Source organism: Sturnus vulgaris, chromosome 3 (genome assembly GCF_052056855.1).
Source record: "Sturnus vulgaris isolate bStuVul1 chromosome 3, bStuVul1.hap1, whole genome shotgun sequence".
NCBI lineage: Eukaryota > Metazoa > Chordata > Aves > Passeriformes > Sturnidae > Sturnus > Sturnus vulgaris.
Window position 1 is genome coordinate 7793118 of NC_142245.1, and position 21349 is coordinate 7814466.

At 49.3% G+C, this 21349-nt stretch overlaps 1 protein-coding gene across 6 annotated transcripts in view; it reads right to left on the minus strand.

The window, feature by feature from the left end:
- Window positions 1-336: 336 nt before the first annotated feature.
- SLC8A1 (solute carrier family 8 member A1) overlaps window positions 337-21349 on the minus strand; it is a 114854-nt gene continuing 93841 nt past the window's right edge. For 4 of the 6 annotated variants that reach the window (XM_088160867.1, XM_088160865.1, XM_088160862.1 and 1 more), the window contains 5 exons: window positions 20834-20851; window positions 19032-19162; window positions 18310-18409; window positions 14522-14797; window positions 337-12451 (listed from right to left, as the gene is read on the minus strand). In XM_088160867.1, the coding sequence (XP_088016993.1) occupies window positions 12075-12451; window positions 14522-14797; window positions 18310-18409; window positions 19032-19162; window positions 20834-20851 (902 nt within the window). In that variant the 3' untranslated portion in view covers window positions 337-12074. The remainder of the gene's footprint in view (window positions 12452-14521; window positions 14798-18309; window positions 18410-19031; window positions 19163-20833; window positions 20852-21349) is intronic. The other 2 variants (XM_088160866.1, XM_088160868.1) reach the window with 2 other exon arrangements.

Here is a 21349-nt window from a genome sequence, read left to right on the forward strand (position 1 = left end):
TGTTCCCCAAAATGAACTGTTTCCTGGCCGCAGTGCTGCTGCCAGATGTGTCTGCAAGGACACCCCCACTTCCCTCCCATCTAGCCTGTGGCCCGGCAGAGGTGCGGGGCCTGAGGAAGGTGTTGTGAAGTGCCTGGGATCCCCAGAGCGCTGTCACTGCAGGAGCGTCAAGTCTGGTTCGTCATTCATCATCGCATTCTGCGGTGATAATGACCCATCTGAGCCAGGAGAGATAATAGCAATAAACAGACATCCCGAATGACAATTGTCCCTGCTGAAAATTGGTTGCTGCCTCTTGCCAAGGGATGGAAATGTAGCTGAGCCTTGATTGAAAAATGCCGGGGAAACTGCCTTATTTTATTGCTTTGCCAGATTGAAAAAGCCTCATACATAAAAATAGACCAAATGAATGAAGAATTTACAAACATCTATATTTTGTGTTAGGAATTGTGTTAAAATTAGGAAAACAGCTGAAGACACTGATTTATACAACTGTGACTTTTTCAGGCAATGAAGGTTTACATATCACAGTTTAACAAGATAAAAGATCTCCCACAAAATACATAGATGACAGATGACTCATCTGAATTTGACATTACACAGCATCAAGTACACATGTAATGTGATGAACAGTGCCAGGTCATTCCCCAGTTAGGTAACATACAACCTCTTGAATAAGGCAATTCAAATATAAATCTTAATTCAAATCACAACATACCCAGGCAGCATGCAGGGAAAAGTAATTTATTTTGTATATTGAAATGACACAACTTGCAACATGTTTCCATTTTATGTAGTTAGAGCAACAGGATATAAACCATTCAAATAATATATATATATTTATATATATCTCAAGTTAACAGTTGTCTTTACTGGAATAAAGATTATCTGTTTTTGGTAAAAATAAAACTATTTGAATTCACTAATTAACAAAATGCACAGTGATCAGAAACCCAGTTCTTCTCACCATTGTCTTCCCTGTCTCACTTGCATTTCTCTGTGACGCAGCAGCTGCACAGCCCTGGATTTAGAGAGGCCATTGCACAGAGGAACAAAGATTCCCTGCCACGTGGTCCCCACGGCTGCAGTGTGCCACCTATGCCCCACGGACAGCAGTTATCACACCCATCACACCCTATGGCTTGGAAAATGCTTTTCCCACCTGCCTTCCCAATAAAACACACACGTGCCTGACCTTGGGGGAGTTGTCAAAAGTGGAATTGCTCGTGGAAGCACATTCACTGGAACAGGTCTTTTATTTCTTTTTTTTTAACCAATTTATTCCTCCAGACCTTTATGACCAAGACATTTAAGAAACTGAATCTGCTCAGAAGGGAAAAAAATCTGAGCCAAAAATCTCTTTGAAGTGGTGGAGCCTAACAGACATGGCTGAGGATTTATTTCCACTGCAGCAGACCTGGGGATCACAGAAGATAATGAAGGCCTTCCCTAGTATTGAAAAGTTGTTTCAAAAGGGAGAAATGAAGAAGGGAAAGAAGATTTTTTCTTTACAATAATAAAAAAAAAAGTAATTTCTAAAAGACTAATCTAGGCAGCTTCTCCATGGTAAAAGGCTGTACTTCCCCCTGTTTTAGCTGAATATCTGCAGGGATGGATCCTCTTGCTAAAGCACTGTGTCCCCTGGTGGCTGAGTGCCCCCTTCCCTGTGCCCATGTGAGGAAGGGGACAGGTCTGGATGCCAGCAGGATTCCCTGTGCCACTGGTTCAGGGCTGCTGGCAGGTGCGTGGAGGGAATAACTTTGGACTGAAGCCCCACTAAGCTCTGGGTGAGGGTTCCCCATATGCCACAGAGCCTATTAAGGGCTAATAAATAAATAAATAAATCATGCCCATAAATAATGAAGAGGCTAAGATTGGATGCAAGGGGATCCAAATGCCCCAAGCCTGGGGATGGGATTCTCGGGAGATTTCTCTTCTTTGGGTAAGCTACACAGCAGCCACAGCAGCAGCAGCCAAGGTCTTCCTGCTGGACAGCTGTCCCAGGGTTCAAACCCTATCTGTCAGCCAGTGGAACTACAGGAGAAACTGGATTTTCAGAGTGGTTGTTACTGGATCCTGTTTATCACATTTGCAGAGTTGTCTCGTGCCTCCTTACTACTCCATTTACTACTTTAGTAAAAAAACATTGGAATATTTCTTTGCCCTTAAAGATAAAAAAAAATCTTCAAAAGGTATGATGAGAAAGGTCCTTTCACAATGACATTCAGAGCAAAAAGAGAGAAATGACATCTTATTGATCATTAGAGAGCTCTCTTTGGCAGAATATTTCAAATAAATAATTTTTACAAATATTTTCTGCAGTCATATATTTATTTTGAATAGTTCACTTTCAGCTATAGGATTCACTACTCTCTATTGATAGGAAAACACCACATAGAAAAATATATTAGCTCAACACAACTTTTAGGCTACCACGACTGTGTCCAATAATTTCAAAAGTTGTAGATTGATACCACGGAAAATATGAAACGGGTTTTCTAACAGCGTGTGTTGGGTTAGAAGGTCACAGCTCGTGGCTGCTGTAAAACACACCAGGGAGAGCAGCTGGGATTGGCATGGGAAGGAGCTGGAGAAGCTGGATGCTCCGAGACAGTCTCTGCCATCACCATCTGTCTTCCCACAGTGAATCGTCTCTCTTGGACCTCTAAGACTTAGAGATGTCATGCTGGGTGGTGGCCGAGGGCTGGGCACCAGGTGGATGACACCAGGCATGCTGAGAGTTCCCAATTGATCCTGTGCATGGCCCTGTGCTGTGCCCCAGGAGCGAGGTCAATGTGGCCGCTCTCGCTCCCAAAGCTGCCCCCTTTCACCTTCCTATGGGGAAAAGCACCGAGGGAGCTGCAAGCTTTGCTGTTGAACCATGGCCAGATCCTGCCCTAGACCGTGTCCAGAGCCCAGCAGGATGGTGACTCTGCTAGGACCCCTGAGCCCAAGCTCAGGCCCAAGAAGGGGCCTGATCCCAATTTCCCCCTGCAGCATGTGGCACCGAGTCCACCAAACATTTAGATTTACTTATTTTGCTTTGTTTATACAGCATGTACAGAATATACAGCATTGGACAATTGTTTTCCAGTAGACTGGAAATGTCTCCCAAGATGACCTCTTTTATCAACAAATATATATATAAATTGTCAGTAATAAAAGAGTCGTACCAACAAATATTATGGCTTTTCAAATAGTGTAGCTGCATTGTGCCATTGAATTTGTGAGAAACTGTGACAGAGACAGAGAGACTGGGGGGCTCCAGCTGCCGAGCCTGGGGGTGACCCTCAGCTTGGGGAACAAGCTGGGGCAGTGGCAGCTCACGGCGCCAAGCACGGCACAGGTGGCAGAGGGAAGGTGGAGTTGAATTTATGACCCATGCTCTTGTTTCTGTCTCCAGGCAAACCAGTTCTTCTGCAAACTCTCACCCCAGCTTTGGAATAATTTGTCCAGCTGGGGTCTGCCTGCCCTGTCCCTGGTGGGAGGACCAGGGGGCTGATTGTGCTGTCAGAGATCTCTCTCTCTCTCTCTCTCTCTCTCTGTGTGTCAAAGTTTGCACAAGATCTGCCCTAGAGTGCCTTATGGTTGTGAGAGGGGACACACAGAGTGTGATGAGTGACACGGATGACTGTGGCAGGTGGCTTTGGGTGCATCAGGAAGGGTGGTCACAGCCTCCTCCCTGCCTGCCTGCCCTGTGCTGCTCCAGGGGCCACGGGGAGCTCCCCTTGGGCTGCTGAGCAGGGGCACATTGGTGGCTTTTAGAAACTGGTGGCTGTCAGAGGAGAGCAGGAAAGTGCTCTCTTTCTTTCTAGAGTGCTCCATTCTTTCTGGAGCACATCCTAAATTCCAGAGGACAACTTGACTTGGTGGTGCTGGTGCTGTCCCCAGCCACCACCCTGGCATGGGGTGCCCATGAGGAGACTCACTGCACGCCTGCTGTCTGCCTCCCTTCGTGGGCTGCATCCAGCCACCAGCTGTCCCCATCACTTCTCAGGTTCAGAGAGCCACTTTGAGCTCTTTCCCTCCTGCATCCCACTGTTCCAGGGGACTCTTGCTGTGGGGAGTGTCCAGCAGCCCTGGTATAGGCTGTGCAGGCAGCTCCCTGCCCAAGTGTCCCTCTGTTCCTGGGAGGGACAGTGGGAGGAGCTGCTGACATGAATCATATCTCTGCCAAGAAAGATGTGTTTCCTTCTGAGATGGTTACTCTAGAAGGAGGAGCAGTTGTTCAAGTGTGTAGAAATGACTTTTGAGAACGGGAATGGTCACTCAAGCATCAAGATAATTGGACCACTTCATTATAGCAGAAAATATGTGATGGATCTAAATTACCCCTACTGTAGGGTTTTTTGCTAATTCCCATCTCATTTCTTTCTCCTTTGAAATATTTTGGCCACTCCTTGCAGGCTTCTCTGGCTGATGCTCCCATGAGCAAGCCCAGGCACCTCCTTTGGCTGTGCCTACAGGATACCGGGCTGCGAGCAGCCCTGTCCTTATGGCAGCGATCTGGGGAGCAGTGGGGAGCGAGCACCATGGCGAACCTGCTGCCTTTGAGATGGGTGAGGTTTCCCAAGGACTGCCTGCCTGGCAGTGTGACTGCTTTTTGCTGGGAATATCCTGTGGGCTTGTATTTGGGGTGGGAGGTAGAACATGGTCTGTCTACTCCGTGTTCTCTTCTCACTTGATTAGTGGTGATGTTCACATGTGGTGAACACCAGGTGTACCAGAGACCTCTCTGAACAGCAGGAGAGATAAAGATGCCCATCATTGCTGACTGGTCTTCAGGAAGTTCGTGATTTGGATTTCACAACCTCATGCCAGGTCTTCTTGGCACAGAGACCCAGGATACAAAGGGCTGCATATTACAAAACCATGCTTTTTTTTGGGTTTTGCCAGCATGGCTGTGTGTCTTCCAGAAGGAGCTAGGAATCGTAGGAGAATTCACCATCTTCTGTCTGCCCTTCATCCACAAATAAAACTGCTGGATTTCTGAGCAACGTCCTCAACAGGTAGTCTTGAGAGCTGGACTGTGTGCAGAGCTGTGTCTCCTAATGCTTAATGCATTATGGAAAAAAGAAGTAGGATGAGTATTGTCAGGGAAAAAAAACCCAAACATTTTCCTCCTTGCTAACACAGTGCCTGTACTGTAAGAGGTATTATTGCCATCTTTTGCTCTCTCAAGCTGCAGAAAGTAGTGTATGTTTCCTCATTAAGAGCAGGACAAGCAGGGCTCCTGCAAGGCTCCGTGCATGGGCACATTTTTCTCAAGAGCTCACAAGATGAAGGAGACAACATGGGGCAAGCGAATGAAGATACAAACACAAGAGTTCGTTCTCATTTGAACAGGGGGAGTTCAGCCAAGGGGCAGCTCATCCACAGCTCCTACTGCAAGGAAAGGTCAGGGCAGGCCCAGGGCTGGAGCTGAAGGCAAGGAAGGCATCTCAGTGTTACATAAAACAAGGAGAAATCCACTTGTGCATCTCCTCACATCCCTGCAAGTCACAAAGCTACTGGATTGCAAAACTTTTCAATAATGTTCCCAAATAAGCTCTGGGACACATTTACACTGCTGGGATCCAACCTCACTTGTGCCAGCACAGCAACTTCACAGGGACTTAGAAATTCTGAGTGTTTCTAAGTACCTGCAAAGAAGAGATACTACCAGAACCTCACACTTCTGTGAGTGTGGAGCCTGCCAGGGGGTGTGGGCTGGGGCAGAGGGGCACACACTCCTGGGGATGGCAGTGCCATGGACATGGCAATATCCATGGGGAAAGCAAGGCTGTGTTCCATGCAGGTCTCATCCTCCCATCTGTAAGAGACTCCTCTGAGCTGGAAGTAATAGAGGAGAAATAAATCCCACCTTAACAAAGAGGTCGGGAAGTGCAGGGAGAGAGAGAGCCCTGTGGCAGTCTCCCACGTGCTGAAAGGTTTCAGGAGCTCTAAGTGTGGATAAGCATCCCAAGCCATTGCGACTTGCTCTGCTTAAACTCCCCATTTCAAGCAAGGGCAGGAAAGCCTTGAACCCCCAGATAAAGCAAATTAGTTTGTTTTGGAAGCATAGAGGCACATTTGAGTGGGGGGTGGAGTTGGAGCACTTGTGGAACTTGATAATATTGTAAATTCAGCAAAAAATCTTCCACAGACTAATGAGTGAAGGACAGTGGCACAAACAGAGGCATAGCTGTACCTCTGGGTGTGACTGTGCCTGGGTGATGAGCAGGAGGGGCTCAGCATGCTAAGGTTTGTGTGGAAGTTTGTCTGCTCCTTGGTTTGTAGGGGCTCAGGTCCACCGTGTGGGGTGGTTCATCTTTGCCTTGAGACACAGACAGCAAGGCTGAGCTAACAAGTGTCATTGTTCAATGCAGTGAGAAAGGAAATCTATCCCACACAGGAAACCCTCAGCTGTGGGGCAGGAGGGAGGGACAGAGAATGCTTCTCTGCAGGGAGCTTGGGAAAAGATGAAATGTGAAGAGGCTTCATGGCAAGCACAGAACAAGCTGCAGGCTGGATTGTCCTGAGCATAGACAGCGATTTTGGGACCATTAGATGACTCGAGGCAGAATGTGGAGGACTCCAGGTGGGGTCACTAATGGTGCGTCACTAATGGTCCTTCCCATTGCCACCTGAACTGTGAGGATTCTGAACTGAGGGGTGAGGCTGTGTACTGGGAGGGACAGGAAGCTTTCCTGGTGCAGTACAACAGGCCAAGGGCTGTTTTGGATCAAAAAGATAAAAACACTGCCTGGGATTGGTGCCCATGGACAGCCAGAGAAGCTGGAGGCTGTGCTGTACCTGTGCAAAAATCGAGGTGCATGCCTGTGCTCTGGCAGCCATGGCAAAGGTTATGCTGTGGCAGTGCTTGAACAAGGTTTCCAGATCTAGGTGAGACCCTTGTCCCTTCCCCATGCCCTCCGATGCTGGGCATCCCACTGGAACACCCAGTTCCATCAGTGGCTCCACAGCACCTGCTTTGAGAACAGTGGGTGCCCCAGTGCCCTCTTCCACACCCGTAGTGAGGGCAGCACCAAGCTGGCATTCCCTTTGGAAAAGGGGAAGGAACCAAGGGAGAGTGCAGAGCCTGCAGGAGAGGCTGTGAACCACCCTGGGGGCACTGGGTCCCAAGGGCAAGACTCAAGATGCTCCAGAGAGAGAGAGAGCAAGACCCTGTGGAGACTCCTTGGATGCTCTCAGGGGCATCCCACAGGCAGAAAATCCTGCTGGGAGAAGCAAGCTCCTGTCTATCTTTGCTGATAACAGCTCCTACTTGGCCAGGCAGGCCCCTTTCCCTTGCAGTATCCCTTCCTTCTGTGTGAAGGGTGCTGCTGGCTGGCAAGAGGTTCTTGGCACCTCCAGTTCCAATAGCAGAAAGGCTCACGTTCTTAAAAGGTGAGGAATCTCACTGTATTTACTATCCCTTTATTGAATAAGGATGCCTCTGGGTGATTTCCTGTGCAAGTCAATTTTTTACAAGATAAACAGGTTTTTCCACAGCTGTGCTGAGCACATGTGTAGACACCAGTAGTTGGTCATTGCATGCTCAGAGAGACCAGAGAGGTTCCAGGTGCTCTGCAAACACATTTCTCCAGGTGGTCTTGGGCACCAAAGCCTACAGAAAATAATGCAAGGCTTTGTCCTAGAATTACACCATCCAGCATTAAGTTTTCTGTCACTTTCTGGCTATGCTCAGCTCTGTCTCTCCAGGAATGTAGTTGAACTTCCTCCTGAGTTATGTATATGGCCACCGATGTTGATGATTCTTACCCAAGAATTTAAAAATAACTGTAACAATAACACAGGGCTCTGGCTCCCCAGTCCCTGCCCCCATCAGAAATAGTGCAGTGAGTTCACAGCCAGGCTCGTGACTACAGCAGACTCCAGGCCTCTCTTCTTCCCTCTGTCCTTTCAGGGAGTGGGGATGAAGATTCACAAACGAATCTTGCGATCACTCCTCGCCCCAGAGGCACCACAGGGGTAGGAGCCTCATTTGGTTGGAGCTGAGGGGTTCACACCTTGAGATTGAGCAGCTCCTGTGCTGCCCTGGCACAGGTGGCAGTTCAGCTGGGCTCAGCCATGAGACACTGCAGATCTGCGGCTCTTTCCCTTTTTTTGCGCCTTTTCCAGTGTTCAGTGTGTGACTGGGATTTCCCTCCATGCCCACTGAACCCTGAAGAGCTGGCAATATGGTTTGTCCGAGATGGTTAGGGCTGTTCCTTCTGCTTGGCACATGCTTGGCAGCAGCCTGTGGAATTATTTGGGTGTCTGTCTCTGAATGTCCTTTGGACACCTGCTGCATCCTTTTCCATGGAAAGGTTTGCCTTTGGCTGGTGAGGTGATGAGAAGGGGCCAGAGTAAATGGAGCAGGCAGATGGATGGAGGCCAAGGGTTTAAACTGCTGCTTCTGGCAATATCCATAAACCCAGGCCTTTATCAAAGATGCTCATTGTTCTCCCTGTGCCGACAAGGGTGGGGAGGCTGGACGAGGAAGAGATGGGAGAGTTCTGGCATGAGAGAGGGGATCCACAGAGCTGAGCTGTGACAAGACATGACTGTGCCGGGGATGTTCTTCCTCCTGTTGCCTCCCAGCCAGTGCTGGTGTCTTCTTGGGGAGGGCAGTTCTCTTCTGCCTTTGGAGAGTGTGGTTTAAAGAGGAAACTGTACAGAACAGCAGGCCTGGCACCCTTGGGAATGCTGCTTCCCCTCACTACTCCCCTGTGACCCCTCCATAAGCCACTGGGCACACTCACATCACACTGCACAGCCTTGTTAAAGATGCCCAAAAGTTCTCATCTGGCAGACAGCAACTGCATGAGCAGGGATGGTGTTTAGCCTGTGATTTAGGCCTTGTCCTAAGCAAGTTCCTCCATTCCCTTTGGAAAGCTCTGTGAGCAGAAGAGTTATTTACTGCCTGCTAACCTGAGTGGCTACACAAGTCCCATTTGACTTGTTAATTACTTCAGCGAAGGCAATTCATTCTGAAGAAGCAAATGAGGAGGGGAAAACACCAACATCACCTTTCAGCAGATGCAATTACTGGGTCAGAAGAGCTGCTTTGTTTTCACAATCTGCTGCCTTGGAAAAGCACATGGACATTGCTGGCCGTGCTCTCTGCTGGGGAGTCTTGAAGGCAGTGCTTGCCTGGGGCCCATCTCCAAGGCTTGTTTGAGTTCAGCTGTCAGATCTGGACCTCCCAAGCACTGCAGGGAGGGTTTATCTGGGGACAGCTCAACAGATGCTGGATGAAACACAGGGAGGAGCAACATCCCTGGGCATTTGGAGACTTTTCTCCTCCTCAGTGCTGGCTGACCTGTGTCGAGGCACATGGGTCTGAAACGGCCCATGGCACCCAGTCTGGAGCATGGCCAGGCACCTCTTAGAGCAGCCCAGCCTCGTGGGATGTCTCAGACCTGCTTTGGCACCCATGGAACCTGCCCTGGTAATGCATCTCTTGCATTCTCCCTCATAGTTAGCTCATGGCTTAACCCAGCACAGGTCACTGTGAGGCTGTAGCAAGAGCAGGAGCAGTTCTGTAGAGGACACAAGAAGAAAGAGCTGCTTGGTACCTTGGGGGAACACCCCACGGCACTCCCCAAGCCTAGGGCAAGCCAGCACAGGAGCAGCTTCTGGCCCCAGGAGGGTGGGTTGCCCTGCAGCTCTGTCTCTGGGTGGTTTTCTGCATCCCCCTGAGAGTGGAGTGGGCTGTGAGCCCTGGCTGTGTCGCAGCCTGAGGCATCATGGAGATGGAGTGGAAGGAAGGGCATGAGATGGGGCAGGGGTGGCTGTGCCAAGGCACCACTGCCCCTGCCAGTGGCAGGAACACGGCAAACCAATGAGTCAAGGAGAGATGGGTACAAAGGGGAAATAGCTGGAGGGGAGAGAAGGGTTTTCCATAGAGAATATGCAGGAGCAGTACTGGATCCATCAGGAATCATTACAAACTTTATTTTTCTGTGCATTGTGTACCATTGATAAGGATCATCACAATTAGTGGACTCACTCCCTGTAGTGGTGGGCAATACACACAGAGTAAAAAATGAAGCCAAACAGAGGAAAATGAAATCATTGTACTAAAGGTAATCATAAACCTGAACAATCTGCATCTGTGTTTGATTTTTCCCCCAAAACAATGAGAAACAAAAATGAAAAACCCCCAAACAAATCAAAAGTGAAAAAAGGCTCGAGAAGAAAAAAACCAAAAACCCCTTAACTTCATATTCCTAGAGAAAACCTTATAGCTGTTTAATTAAAATTTCCACAGATAGTTCAAGATGAGTACAAATACTCCCAGCCAGCTGGTTATGGTACAAGCATCAGACATGGTTTCCAGCTGAGTGGGCTGCATGGACTTGCAGGCTGGGAGTTTGCCTGGCATGTCAGGAAGCCTGGCAAGGGCATCGGGTCAGAAGACATCTCTCAATACCAGTGCCCAGTGTCTCCCCTGTGCTGCATCCTGGGGAGGTCCACACCCACATTTCCCTGGCTTGCCTTTTTACCCCAGCCTGAACTCCTGGCATCAGGGCAGTGATGCCAAGTTACACCTCCCTGTCTCATCCTGTCCAGTGATTTTTTGATTCAGAGAGTGTAAAATATGACCTTTTCCTGGGGGAATGCTTTCTGGTTACACTCAGAGGGGTGGGAGATCTTGTACAGCCCTTCAGACCTTACATTGGATTATTCTGCCTCCAAATGGCTGTGGGAAGGGAGCAGCTTTGGGGACTGGTCCTGATGGCTTAACACTCAGAAACAGTGGCTGTCAGTACACCTCTGGGGACACAGGGAATAGCAGGGGGCCAAGGGCTTTGAGGCAGCCACCAACTCGAAAGGCAGAAGCATGTGAGGTGCTGGGAGTCAGCCACATTTGTTCCCCTCAGACTGCTCGCCCCACTCCCTGGGACCTTGTGTAAAACCTCCTGTGAGGCAAAGGAGGCCTTCACACCAGCTTTCAGCACATCAGAGGACCTCCATCCACACAGCTGGACAGAGCTTGAAGTCTCTGGGGTGTGGGTTTTCCTTCCCTGAAAACCTACAACTGCATGGCTGTTATTGCTTCTCATGGACCCACGCCACGAGTAGTAAGTGGGGAGAGCTTTCCATCCTTTCCACCCCCGCTAAGAGGAAACAAACAAACAAACAAACAATTAAAAACCCTATGGCAAAACCGAACTAACTAAAAATAAATAGAACCCAGTGAAAAGAAAACGCTTGTAATCTGCAATGCTCAACCCACATGATTGGAAGGACTATCGCTATAGGATGCTATATACAGATAGATTTCAATTCATTCATGCAAATGTTACAAGTACCATGACAGCATGCCCGAGGAGGCAGAGGAGTGGGACGAAGGCTCCCGCCGCTCTATGCAGCCTCAGCTTGGGACACTGGACACGAGGCTGCAACTGCGCCCCCCAAAGCATGGACAGGGAAAGGTGAGGAGCATGTGGGTGGGAAATGCTAGTTGTATACACGCCAAAACGAAACAAAAAAACCAACCCCAAATCAATGACGAAAACGGTTTGTGTTCTGTCCTTAGAAAGCTCCCAGTTTCCCCTTGTCTTCAGTTCGGTCTCTTGCTCCTCTCCAACAGGGCCAGGGGGCCTGTTCCCGAGTAGCAAAGGCAGCTGGATGGTGGTGGGAGATCAGAACCCTTGCTTTCCTCTCCTTCCCTTGCCCACTGCTCTGTTTCTCACCAGCTACTCTGACCTTCCTCACACCGATGCACCCCGCTTGCCTTCACATCCATCTTCCCAGGGGCCAGCAGGTGGGAGTCAGTGATGGGAAGGGGCTCGATGGCCATCGGCTGTTCCTGTTGGTCGATTTGCAGAAAGGGCCCTGCCCCTGGCTCCTGGCTGGGGCCGCTGACTGGCGAGGGGTCCTGCTGGCTTTGGGGTCCTGCCTAGTTCAAAGGATGCTCCAAAGCCGCTTTCCATCAGCAGATATGTGAACATGGCAAATCTCTTTTATTCTTTCTCTGTTCATTATACACAGCTTTATATCTATATCTATATCTATACCTATATATCACTCTATATAGATATATATAGATATACACATATTTACTATCTCTGCTTGTCCCTTTAGAAGCCCTTTATGTGGCAGTAGGCTTCCAGAGATGAGAAGAATATGTACAAGAGCCAGAGGAGGATAAAGAGTGAGGATGTGAGCAGCTTGGAAGTCCGCGGCCCGCCCAGCTCACCTCCGATCTCAGGTCTCCGTCGGTAGAGCAGCACTCCCACACTGATAAAAGCAAAAATGGTGAAGAGGGTGACGGAGAAGGCCAGTGTGCCAGGGGAGACTTGGAAGGCTTGTCCGTGCGCCGCGTGGTAGATGGCTGCGATGGACCAGGCCACCCCAATGCCCAGGAAAACGTTCACAGCGTTGCTCCCGGTGACATTCCCAATGGAAGCGTCTGCGTACTGGTCCTGCGTTGCTGCTACTTTGCTGGCAAACGTGTCTGCAAAGGAAAGATGGGGAGAAAACCTTAAGAAACACCCAGGAGAAGAGGGCAGCTTGGGGACAAATGTCAACGGCAACATCTGGGGGAAGAAAGTAATGGGTAAGGAGATAGGAACAGCCCCTTCTAATGGAAATTCCAAGGAATCAGGGGGCCATCAGGTTCTTCCTGACCATCAGGGCCTGGAAATGCACAGGGGAGAAATCTCAGTGGTCAGAAATACAGGGCTTCCCCCAGTATGGCCTCTAGCACCTTTTGCCTCCCTGAAGTCCAGTGCCTTGTGCAGGTCCTGACACTTTGGTAAATCAGGTCACCCTCCATCCCTTGGGAAGAAAAACCGTGTGGGTGGGTGCATGCTTGCCCAGGTGCTCTGCCAGTTTTAATACTAGTGATAAAACTTGGCTGGCTATTTTAATGGAAAACCTTGTGTCTGGCAGACCAGCATGACACCGATCTGCATCACGGAGAAGTGCTGATTTTACATCCAAACCCACTCTGGATCTGCAGGGAGAAGGAAGAGCAGGAGAGATTAGACCGTGGGTTTGTTCAGGTGAGCACTCTCGGCTAACAATGAGAAGATGAGTCCTGAACATATCTGCACTCCCAGATCACCTTGAGTACAGGCAGCCCAGTGTGGCTTATGAAAAGAAAACAGCGAGATCATATTTCACGTTTTTTAATTCTACAGAATTTCCTTTCCATTCCTCCCCAGTGGGCTCCAAGGGGAGATGGCAAAGTGCAGCCTGGCACTAAGATCCAGTTCCATGGAACAGGAAGGGATGGGCACATATAAGCACAGAGAGAGGATCTATTTGCAGCAAAGTAAATAAAAAGTCTGCTTTATTTTTATAAAAAAGCTGCCATGGAAATGCACCTGATTGCTAAGGGAAGGAAAAGACATAGATCATGGTGCAGTAATAGAGTTGTGGGACAGTGCTGATGCCTCCATGGCTCTGCAGCTGCCACTGGGGGAGAAGGGATGAATGTAGAAACAACACCTGCACTTCTGTAAGTTTGAGCAGTGCTTTCAATGCAGGGAGGGTCCCTGTCAGTGTTGATTTCTCTGTACTCTCCTCTGATGCCTGCCCTTCTCCTGGAGTATGGAGGAGTTCAACCAGCACCCAGCTAACACAGCACCACCTGGGGGCCAACTGAGACAAGAGTAGCCCAATGTATTCTAAAAAAGAACTTCTTAAATGCCACCTTATGTCAGCAAAAACAGGAGGGAAGATTTTGACGGTCAAACATGTGAAAAAGCCTTCTGCCTAAAGCTTCTACTGGCCAGAGGTCTAAAAAAATGCTCCTTCTGTTCCTTGTCCCAGATCTGTTCTTTCTTTCAGTTCTGTACTTCTCTTTGCCTTCAGTAGGATTAGGACAATTTCAGGATCTTTGAGCATCTGTGTGCTGATAACTGGAAGTTTGAAGGTGGTGAGGGAAGGTGTGACTGATGCAATGGATGGTTGAGGTGTGTCAGAGCCCGTTGTTCAGAAATCAGGCTCTGCCTGCCCAGCACAGCCCATAGGAGAAAGTGAGTGAAAGGCACAGGCTCTCTTATCCACGCTGATATGGGAATCTCCAGAATTTCACAAGTTGCATTTCAGGCAGCTCCCCTAGATCAGCAACCTCACCTCGATCCATCTGAACCTGGTCTCACACAAATGTGTCCATGCTGGAAAGTGTGCCCTGAGTATGGAGTCACACTTAATTCACCCAGGAACAAGGTTAAAGCAGCAGATGCTTAAAATGCAGGACTGCCAACGCAAGCAGCATTTTAACCAAAGACCAATTCCAACTCTGAAAGTGGATACCACGGAGGCTGCTCACAGAAATAGATACTTCACAGTCTTTGCAGTGGCATGGTCCTTGAAATAATTCCCATGGGACTGAATCCACATCCTGGTTCTATCCTTCCAGCCCATCTGAGACTGAAAATCAATTTCCACACGTATCTCAAACCTGTGCTTTGGGACCTTTCAGAGCTCAGTTCTTCCTCAGCCCAACCCCAACTTCAACCCCAAACCCAGCCTGGGTGGAGATGGACCTTCACAACAAACCCCTGGTTGTGCTCACCTGGCACCGATGTCCCAAGGGCGACAAACACAACGGCAGTGACGGAGTCCTTCAAGCCAATGGTGCAGCCAAAGTGGGATGCCAGGTCGCCAATGAAAGCTGTCAGGAGGCCAATCATGAGGATGGAGACAACAAAGCAAGCCCAGCCATTCCAGTAGTCTGTTGGGGGCACGAAGGCAAAAAGGACCTTCCAGAAGACGGTCAGAAAGTGCATCACGTAGTCAAAGCAGGAGGGCAGCTTCTCCTCCCCACATTCATCATCATCATCATCTTCCCCTGGGGAAAACCAGCAGTGCCTGATTAGATTTGCCCATCTGGAGGGAGGTTGGGCAAAGCTCCTGTGCAGACCGCAGCTCCAAAAATGCTGTGTCTTACGATTTGGACCCTGGAAGGCCTTGACTTCCAAATATCTTATTTTCTGAGCAATGGTCAGAGTGGCTCAATAGCCTTTCCTTGCCCCTTTCCACAGCACAAAGAGACACCCCAGAGGTAATGGTTTAAAAAAACAACCTGCGCTTCAGAAAATGCAGAGCCTTGTGCCAGCACCTCTGCCTGAGTTTAACCATCAGTTGCTTTCCAGGACTCGGCCCCTGCCCAAGAGCCCTCCCCCCGAAGATATGGGAAGTCACCAACGTCATGCTGGCTGGAGCTGACTGAGGCAGGCAAACCCACTGAGAGCAACTCCTGTCTCGTGAACACTCCCATAGGGAAGCATCTTTTGAGCTGCTCTGAGATGCTTTCCACAAGTGCCTTCAATTGCTTCCAGCTCTCGGGAAAGGCAGCTGGCTTTGATGCTTGCTGAGCTGCTCTGGTGCTTCACCTTACCTCTGCTGCAAGCTGGGATCAAGTAATGGATTTTTGTCTAACCTAAAGCCTCCCTGCTCAATCACTGCTGGCTGTCCTTCCCTGGTACATTTCCTTGCCCCTTCACATGCTTCCCTATAAGCTCATTCCTTGATGTCTGGTCTCTCCAAGGTCAGTGGGAACTCCCTTTCCTGCTCCAGGCATTGGCACCTCACCTGTCTGCAAAACCACTTGGGCATCAGCCTACAGGGAGTCCCCACGGTGTGGGACTGACCCCACCAGGGAGCCCACTCTGGCTGGTGACCCCTTACCTGACTCCTGCAGCTCTGAGGAGCTGTCTGGAGACACAACCTGTGCCTTCGGCAGGCTGCATGGCAAATGTGGGGCTTTCCCAGCCTGGCACAGTGCACAACATCACTGTTGTGGCATAGTCAGAAATTCCTCCTGCTCACACTGGAACCACTCCTGGACTTGAAAGGGAGGTGACACTTTCCCAACTAAGTCAGTGGGAGCTTTCCTGCTGCCCTTAAGAAACAAGGCTGAATTTCTAAGTCATGAATGTTTAGTATTCCAAGGCCACTGTAAGTCATGTTAAAGACATCCCTTGCAATTTATCTGGTGATTTTCCACGTCTTTGATGTTTTGGTTTTTTTTCCCACCAAGGATGTGAACCAGCAGGTCTTCCTGCACGGCTGTTGGAAGAAGCTCCTTAGCAATAGAAGGATGCAAGCTTTAGAGCTTCAAACTCACTATGGCACAAAACAGTAGCTAATCAGTGTTATTATTTTGGCAGATATAAATACCTATTCCTGTGCATTGTTGTGAAGATAAGGAACAGTTTTCCAGCCTGGAAAGCCTATGTTGGCCTGTGTTTTCCCTCAACATGCAAAGGCTGCTAATGACAGGATATGCAATGCTGTGCTCATGCTGTAATTCTGCAGCAGGTATTTCAATCGTCTGTCAAGATCGGCGTGGCATCAGGGCTGCTATGGACCTAAATCTTTACAGAGATGATGAAACAGACTGAAAACCAAACATGAATGCCACTGTCATAACACTCATCCAGATCTGTCTGTCATTTTGTTAAGCAGCCACGATGTCTCTCTTTTGAAGAGCTGGCCAGATCTTGTGGAGGTGACTTGAAACACAGAGCGGTGTTGGATGGTGACCTAGGGGTGCATTCAGAAACAGGCCTGTAGGTCCCAGAATGTTTTTGCTGTGGAAGAAACTTTATAGCTTTTGGGTGCATACTAAAGGAGCTGAGTGACAGACTCTGGACAGCCCAGAATGGCACAGCACAACATGGCACAGCCTTGTCTGCACCTGCACTGCTCTTCCACAGACTTCACCTTCTGCTGCTCCATCCCCCTGCAAACACTTCCCTGAGTTGATCATTGAGTGGAAAATGGGAGTTTAATGTTTCTTTTCTCAGCTGGGATGTTACATTTTGAAGTGGTGACAGGTGACTTTCACCTGGTATGCAGGGTGAGCTGTATGGGAAAAAACTCAAACCCAACCTCCAGCATTTAAGGCATTTTAACTTATCTGGCACAAAGCTTAAGGAGCTAAAGCCAGGGTACCTCCAGAGCTCTGAGACAAACTACTGATCCACAACTGCAAGAGAAAGCTCATGTCCACCTAAATACATCTCATTTATGAAATGCTTGTTAATCATCTGATAGCTCTGATCATGGCTGTATATTCAAGACATGGGGGCAACAAGGTCTCCACATAACTGTAGTCTTTACATGCATCACAGAAATAGGATCCAACCATCAGTGGCTTTAACATGGGATGCAATTACATAATTGGTTCTGGCATAGATTAGTTTAGCCATATTAGCTACAAAACCTGCAGCAAGGATTGTCTTGCATGATAAGTTCACGCTGAATGCAAAATAATGTGAGGATTTTGCTTGGAGACTCTGAGAAGAGCTGTGCTACAAGAGGAGGGATCACAATCTGAGGAGAAAGCTGTTGCACAGGGTTCTGCCCTCGTTTTCCAGAGGCAGAAGGTAAATGGTACTGCCCTCATTTTTAACTACCCGGTGCTGGGCAGAGGTTATCTTGTATAGCAGAGTTAGAGGTAGGAAGCTGAGTGCTCCCCCATGCATTTCAGTGCACAACTGGCCAGATGAGAGGTAATTGCCTTCCCCAGGGATTTCATTTAAGATGGTGGATTTTGCCCTAATGTGTGCACACAGCCCAAGTTGGGCTGTGAGGTTGCAACATCCAGCCAGTAAGTAATAGTGTTTCCAGCTGTTGAAACAACATCTGGAGGAGACCTTCTTTCTTTCTTCTTCCACATACATGGGTATGATAATATATCCTGTACTGGGCATTCTGATAAACGTGGCACTGGCACCTGCAAGAAGGGTATGACAGGGCATTTGAGGGAAAGGCAATTCTCAAAGGGAGGGAAGGTAAGATCACACAGGATCTGGTTCGACCGCAGATATGATATGCAGCTGCAGCTATTGGGCTGCTGAGCCATAATCCTCCAGCCACAGCTGGGGCAGCAGGAGTTCCAGAAAGGAGGGTGTGTCAAGGGCAAATTTTGGCTCACAGAGAGTGACTGCCTTCAGGGTTTGCATCCTGCCTATTGCATTGTCCTCACCACAGAGGAGAGAACCAGGGAAGGGGAGCACTGTTACTTCACACCAGCATAATTTATGGCACTCTGAATTTCCACACTGTGTTCACCTCTCAGATTTCTCCCACTGAACTGACTTTTCACCCTCTGCTGTCGGCTACCAGCCAAGTTGTTGCTCTGTCTGGTGCTACAGACACGCTTCATGCAGAAGGTTTCCTACACATGAGACAAAGTGCCCTCACAAAAGGGTTTAATCAGCTGCCTTATTTATGCAGACGCTGTAAATAACTTTGCCACCTGTTTTGCCTCCTGCTGCTCCACTGCAGTCTGTGCTAGTGATACAGCCAAGCGAGGGTGATCGTAATTCACCTGGAGCTGTGGCCCAAACTCACCCGCGCTGACAGTAATGGCCTCGATAAACTGCTCCCTCCAGCTGTTTGTGCCAACCACCAGGGCCAGGTTTGTCTTCTTAATGAGCTTGTCCACTGTGTTCTGTGGATGAAGATGCAGAGTAGAGAATTAGGGGCTGGATATACTGGGCTAAAACCCATCAGTGCCAGTGCTTATGGCCATGTGTTTATGGAACAAGCTCAGCAGATTTTAAGCTAAAGAGCCCCAGCAGCAAACCCAAATGTAAATACTTGCACTTCCTTTTCTACTGAAAAGGACCTCTGGAAACCTGCTCATGGATAGGAGTTTGAACCATCTCAGAGCAACAGTAAGGGTGGCCAGTTGTATTTTTGTACTACAGAAAAATGGGAAAGATCATGAAATGGCCAGTTTTCAGCTCTTGGCCTGGCATATGCATTCATGGCAGCTGAACTGCACAACCATTACTTGCATTTGGGGTTATGAGACCTTTGCACTGGGAGTGCCAGCCTTGGGGCTCACTCAAGGCAGGACCAGAGTGTAAAACTCACTTTGAGAACACGGTCATGTTTTAAAGCAACCTGCAGCATTTGGGATTCCAGATCCTGTTTTGTGTGTGATTCCAATTCACTGCCTCACTTGGCTCCAATACCATCAACTTGTGCCTCCCAGTGCTGTGCAAATCCAAAAAGAGGGTCCCCAGCTAGGGGGGAAGAAGAACAGGGATGCAGGATATGAACAGTACCTTGAACTCATAGGATTCCTCAATGATGATCTCGAGTTTCGTATGCTCCCCCAGGACAGGGCGCCCCATCTCTGCAATCCGACGCTCTTCCTCCTCCTTGCTGGTCAGTGGCTGCTTCTCTTCATTCTCTTCTGCAAAGCAAAGAGCCTGTGGGTGAACCAGGCCCAGCTGGTCACTCTGGATCTGGCTTTATGTTGGAGGGGGAGGTCAGGAGGCCTCCAGGTGGGAGTGTCAGTGACAGAACAGTGGAGAAGGAGTTCATGGAGCAACAGACAGCATAATTTTATGAAATGCTACCAAGAGGTCTGCAACTCATCCAGCCTCAGGAGGAGTTCTGCTCATCTTTGGGTTGGGGAATAGCTTATTTGCTGGGTAATTGCTGCCTCTCTCACAGGGACCCTGGGAAGGGGAAAGATCAGCACTAAGGATGCTCCATCCCCCAGCACTCCAGGTTTGCACTGAGGTATGGTCAAGGCAATTCCACCCTGATATAACAATTCCTGCCCTGATATAACAAGAGAGAACTGTCAGCAGCCCCAGGGCTGAGCCACATATGAAATCTTGGCTCTTCCTCCTTCAGGGCAGGGCTTTGCCTTGGACAGGAGTGCTGGCAGCCAATGCCTGCTGTGATGGTGGGGCTGGAGGAAATAGCACAGATGTAAGAAGCCATCCACAGCACCAAACACTAAAAGAGGAGGCAGCAGAGGGACTACAAGATCAGTGAAGCAGGTCTGCACCTCCACTGTCATCTGTGAAACCTCTGGGGCATGGGGACTGCAGGCAGCATGCCCTTTGTAACTGTTCCTTGTGCAGACCCCAGTGAACTCCCTCCCAGTCCACCTCAAGGATGGGCAGAAGGACATAAGGGCTAAAATGGACTGGAGTTAATCTGTCAGTAGGCAAACAACCCAGACAGTCGACCTGAGACTGACATGGTACCACACCACAGGTACCTTGGATGGAGACCACGGTGCAAGGAACAGGATGATCTCTAGCCTGGACCTTCCTGAAGACAGGTTTGCCTATTAAAGTGATCAGCAGGAGATCAGCGGGGGGACTGCACACACTGTACAATCTGTCCCCGTGCAGTTAGTAAACTCCATTCTTATGTCACACGGGGTTAGTGCTGCTCCCTTGCTGGCTGCCCCTTGTCTCCTCAGGTGGCACTGAGTTGAGGGAAAGCCCTTCTCCTCTTGCAGGCCAGAGAGACCCACCTTGGAGCCAGAGCCTTCTAAATCTGAATTGCTTCCACGGCTCCTGAGGGGCGGCTCTGCAACGCGTGGGAGTCAGGACCTTCTTGTCTTGTGCTTGGGAAGGGAAGCTTGGCTAGCTTGTGACAGAGGAGCCAGCCCTGCTGCTGGGTCTGGCTGCTGGGAAGGGCAGGGGCTGCACATCTGAAGCAGCCATGGGCTCCTGCACCTCCCGCAATGCTCAGGCACCTGTCTTAGGCTAGGGTAGTGAGGAAAGAGCCCTGTGCATAGGTACAGCACAACTGGATCAAATGGAGAAGCCCACCCTGCTCCAAGACATGGAGTGGAGTTGCTTGTCACCTGGGGGGGTGACAGGTCACCCTCCCCAAGATGGGGTTAAGTGTGAGTGGCAGGCAGAGCACTCTGTGAGAGAACACGCTGTTAATGGGACCAGCCAGGGCTCTGCGCTGTCTTACCATTCCAGAGTTTCCCTCCAGGACAGAACAAAAGCAAAGAGGAAACCAAGAGGAAAGAGCAGGGTGAGCCATTAAGAGAATATAATGGCCATTAAGAGAAAGGAACAGGGGGACGGGGAAGAGTAGAAATCCATACCTGTGATGGTGAAGCCACCTAGATGAAACCAAAAATGAGAAAAAGGCAGAGAGAGAGAGAGAATAAATGAGAATTAGCATTTGCACATCAACACAGACATGGTGGTCCTTCCCTGCCCTGCTGTGGACATGGGGCCTGCTCCCCAACACACACTTCAGGGATAGGGGTGGGGGGGACCTGAACAAAGGCTTTTCAACCCACATCTGCAAGCTGCCACCTCTTGGTGTCCAATATATGCTGTGGAAGGGGTAAAGTCTGCCCTGGGGCTGTGAGTACTTTGGAGAACGAGGGTAGATTGGGTTCCCTCCCCAGCTGCCCTATCCTGGAGGTGGCCAGCAAGGAAATACAAAGGCTGTTTAGGCTCTAAGTCTCCCCAAGACAGGAGGCAAAGTTTGTACTGTCTCTTCAAAAAGGATTGGCCAACTTTCCTGTCCAGCCACAAGCATCCCCAAGTGGCCAGAAAATCCTGTTTCTGCCACACCAGTTTAGAGGTGATGGGTTAATTTGCATGGCACA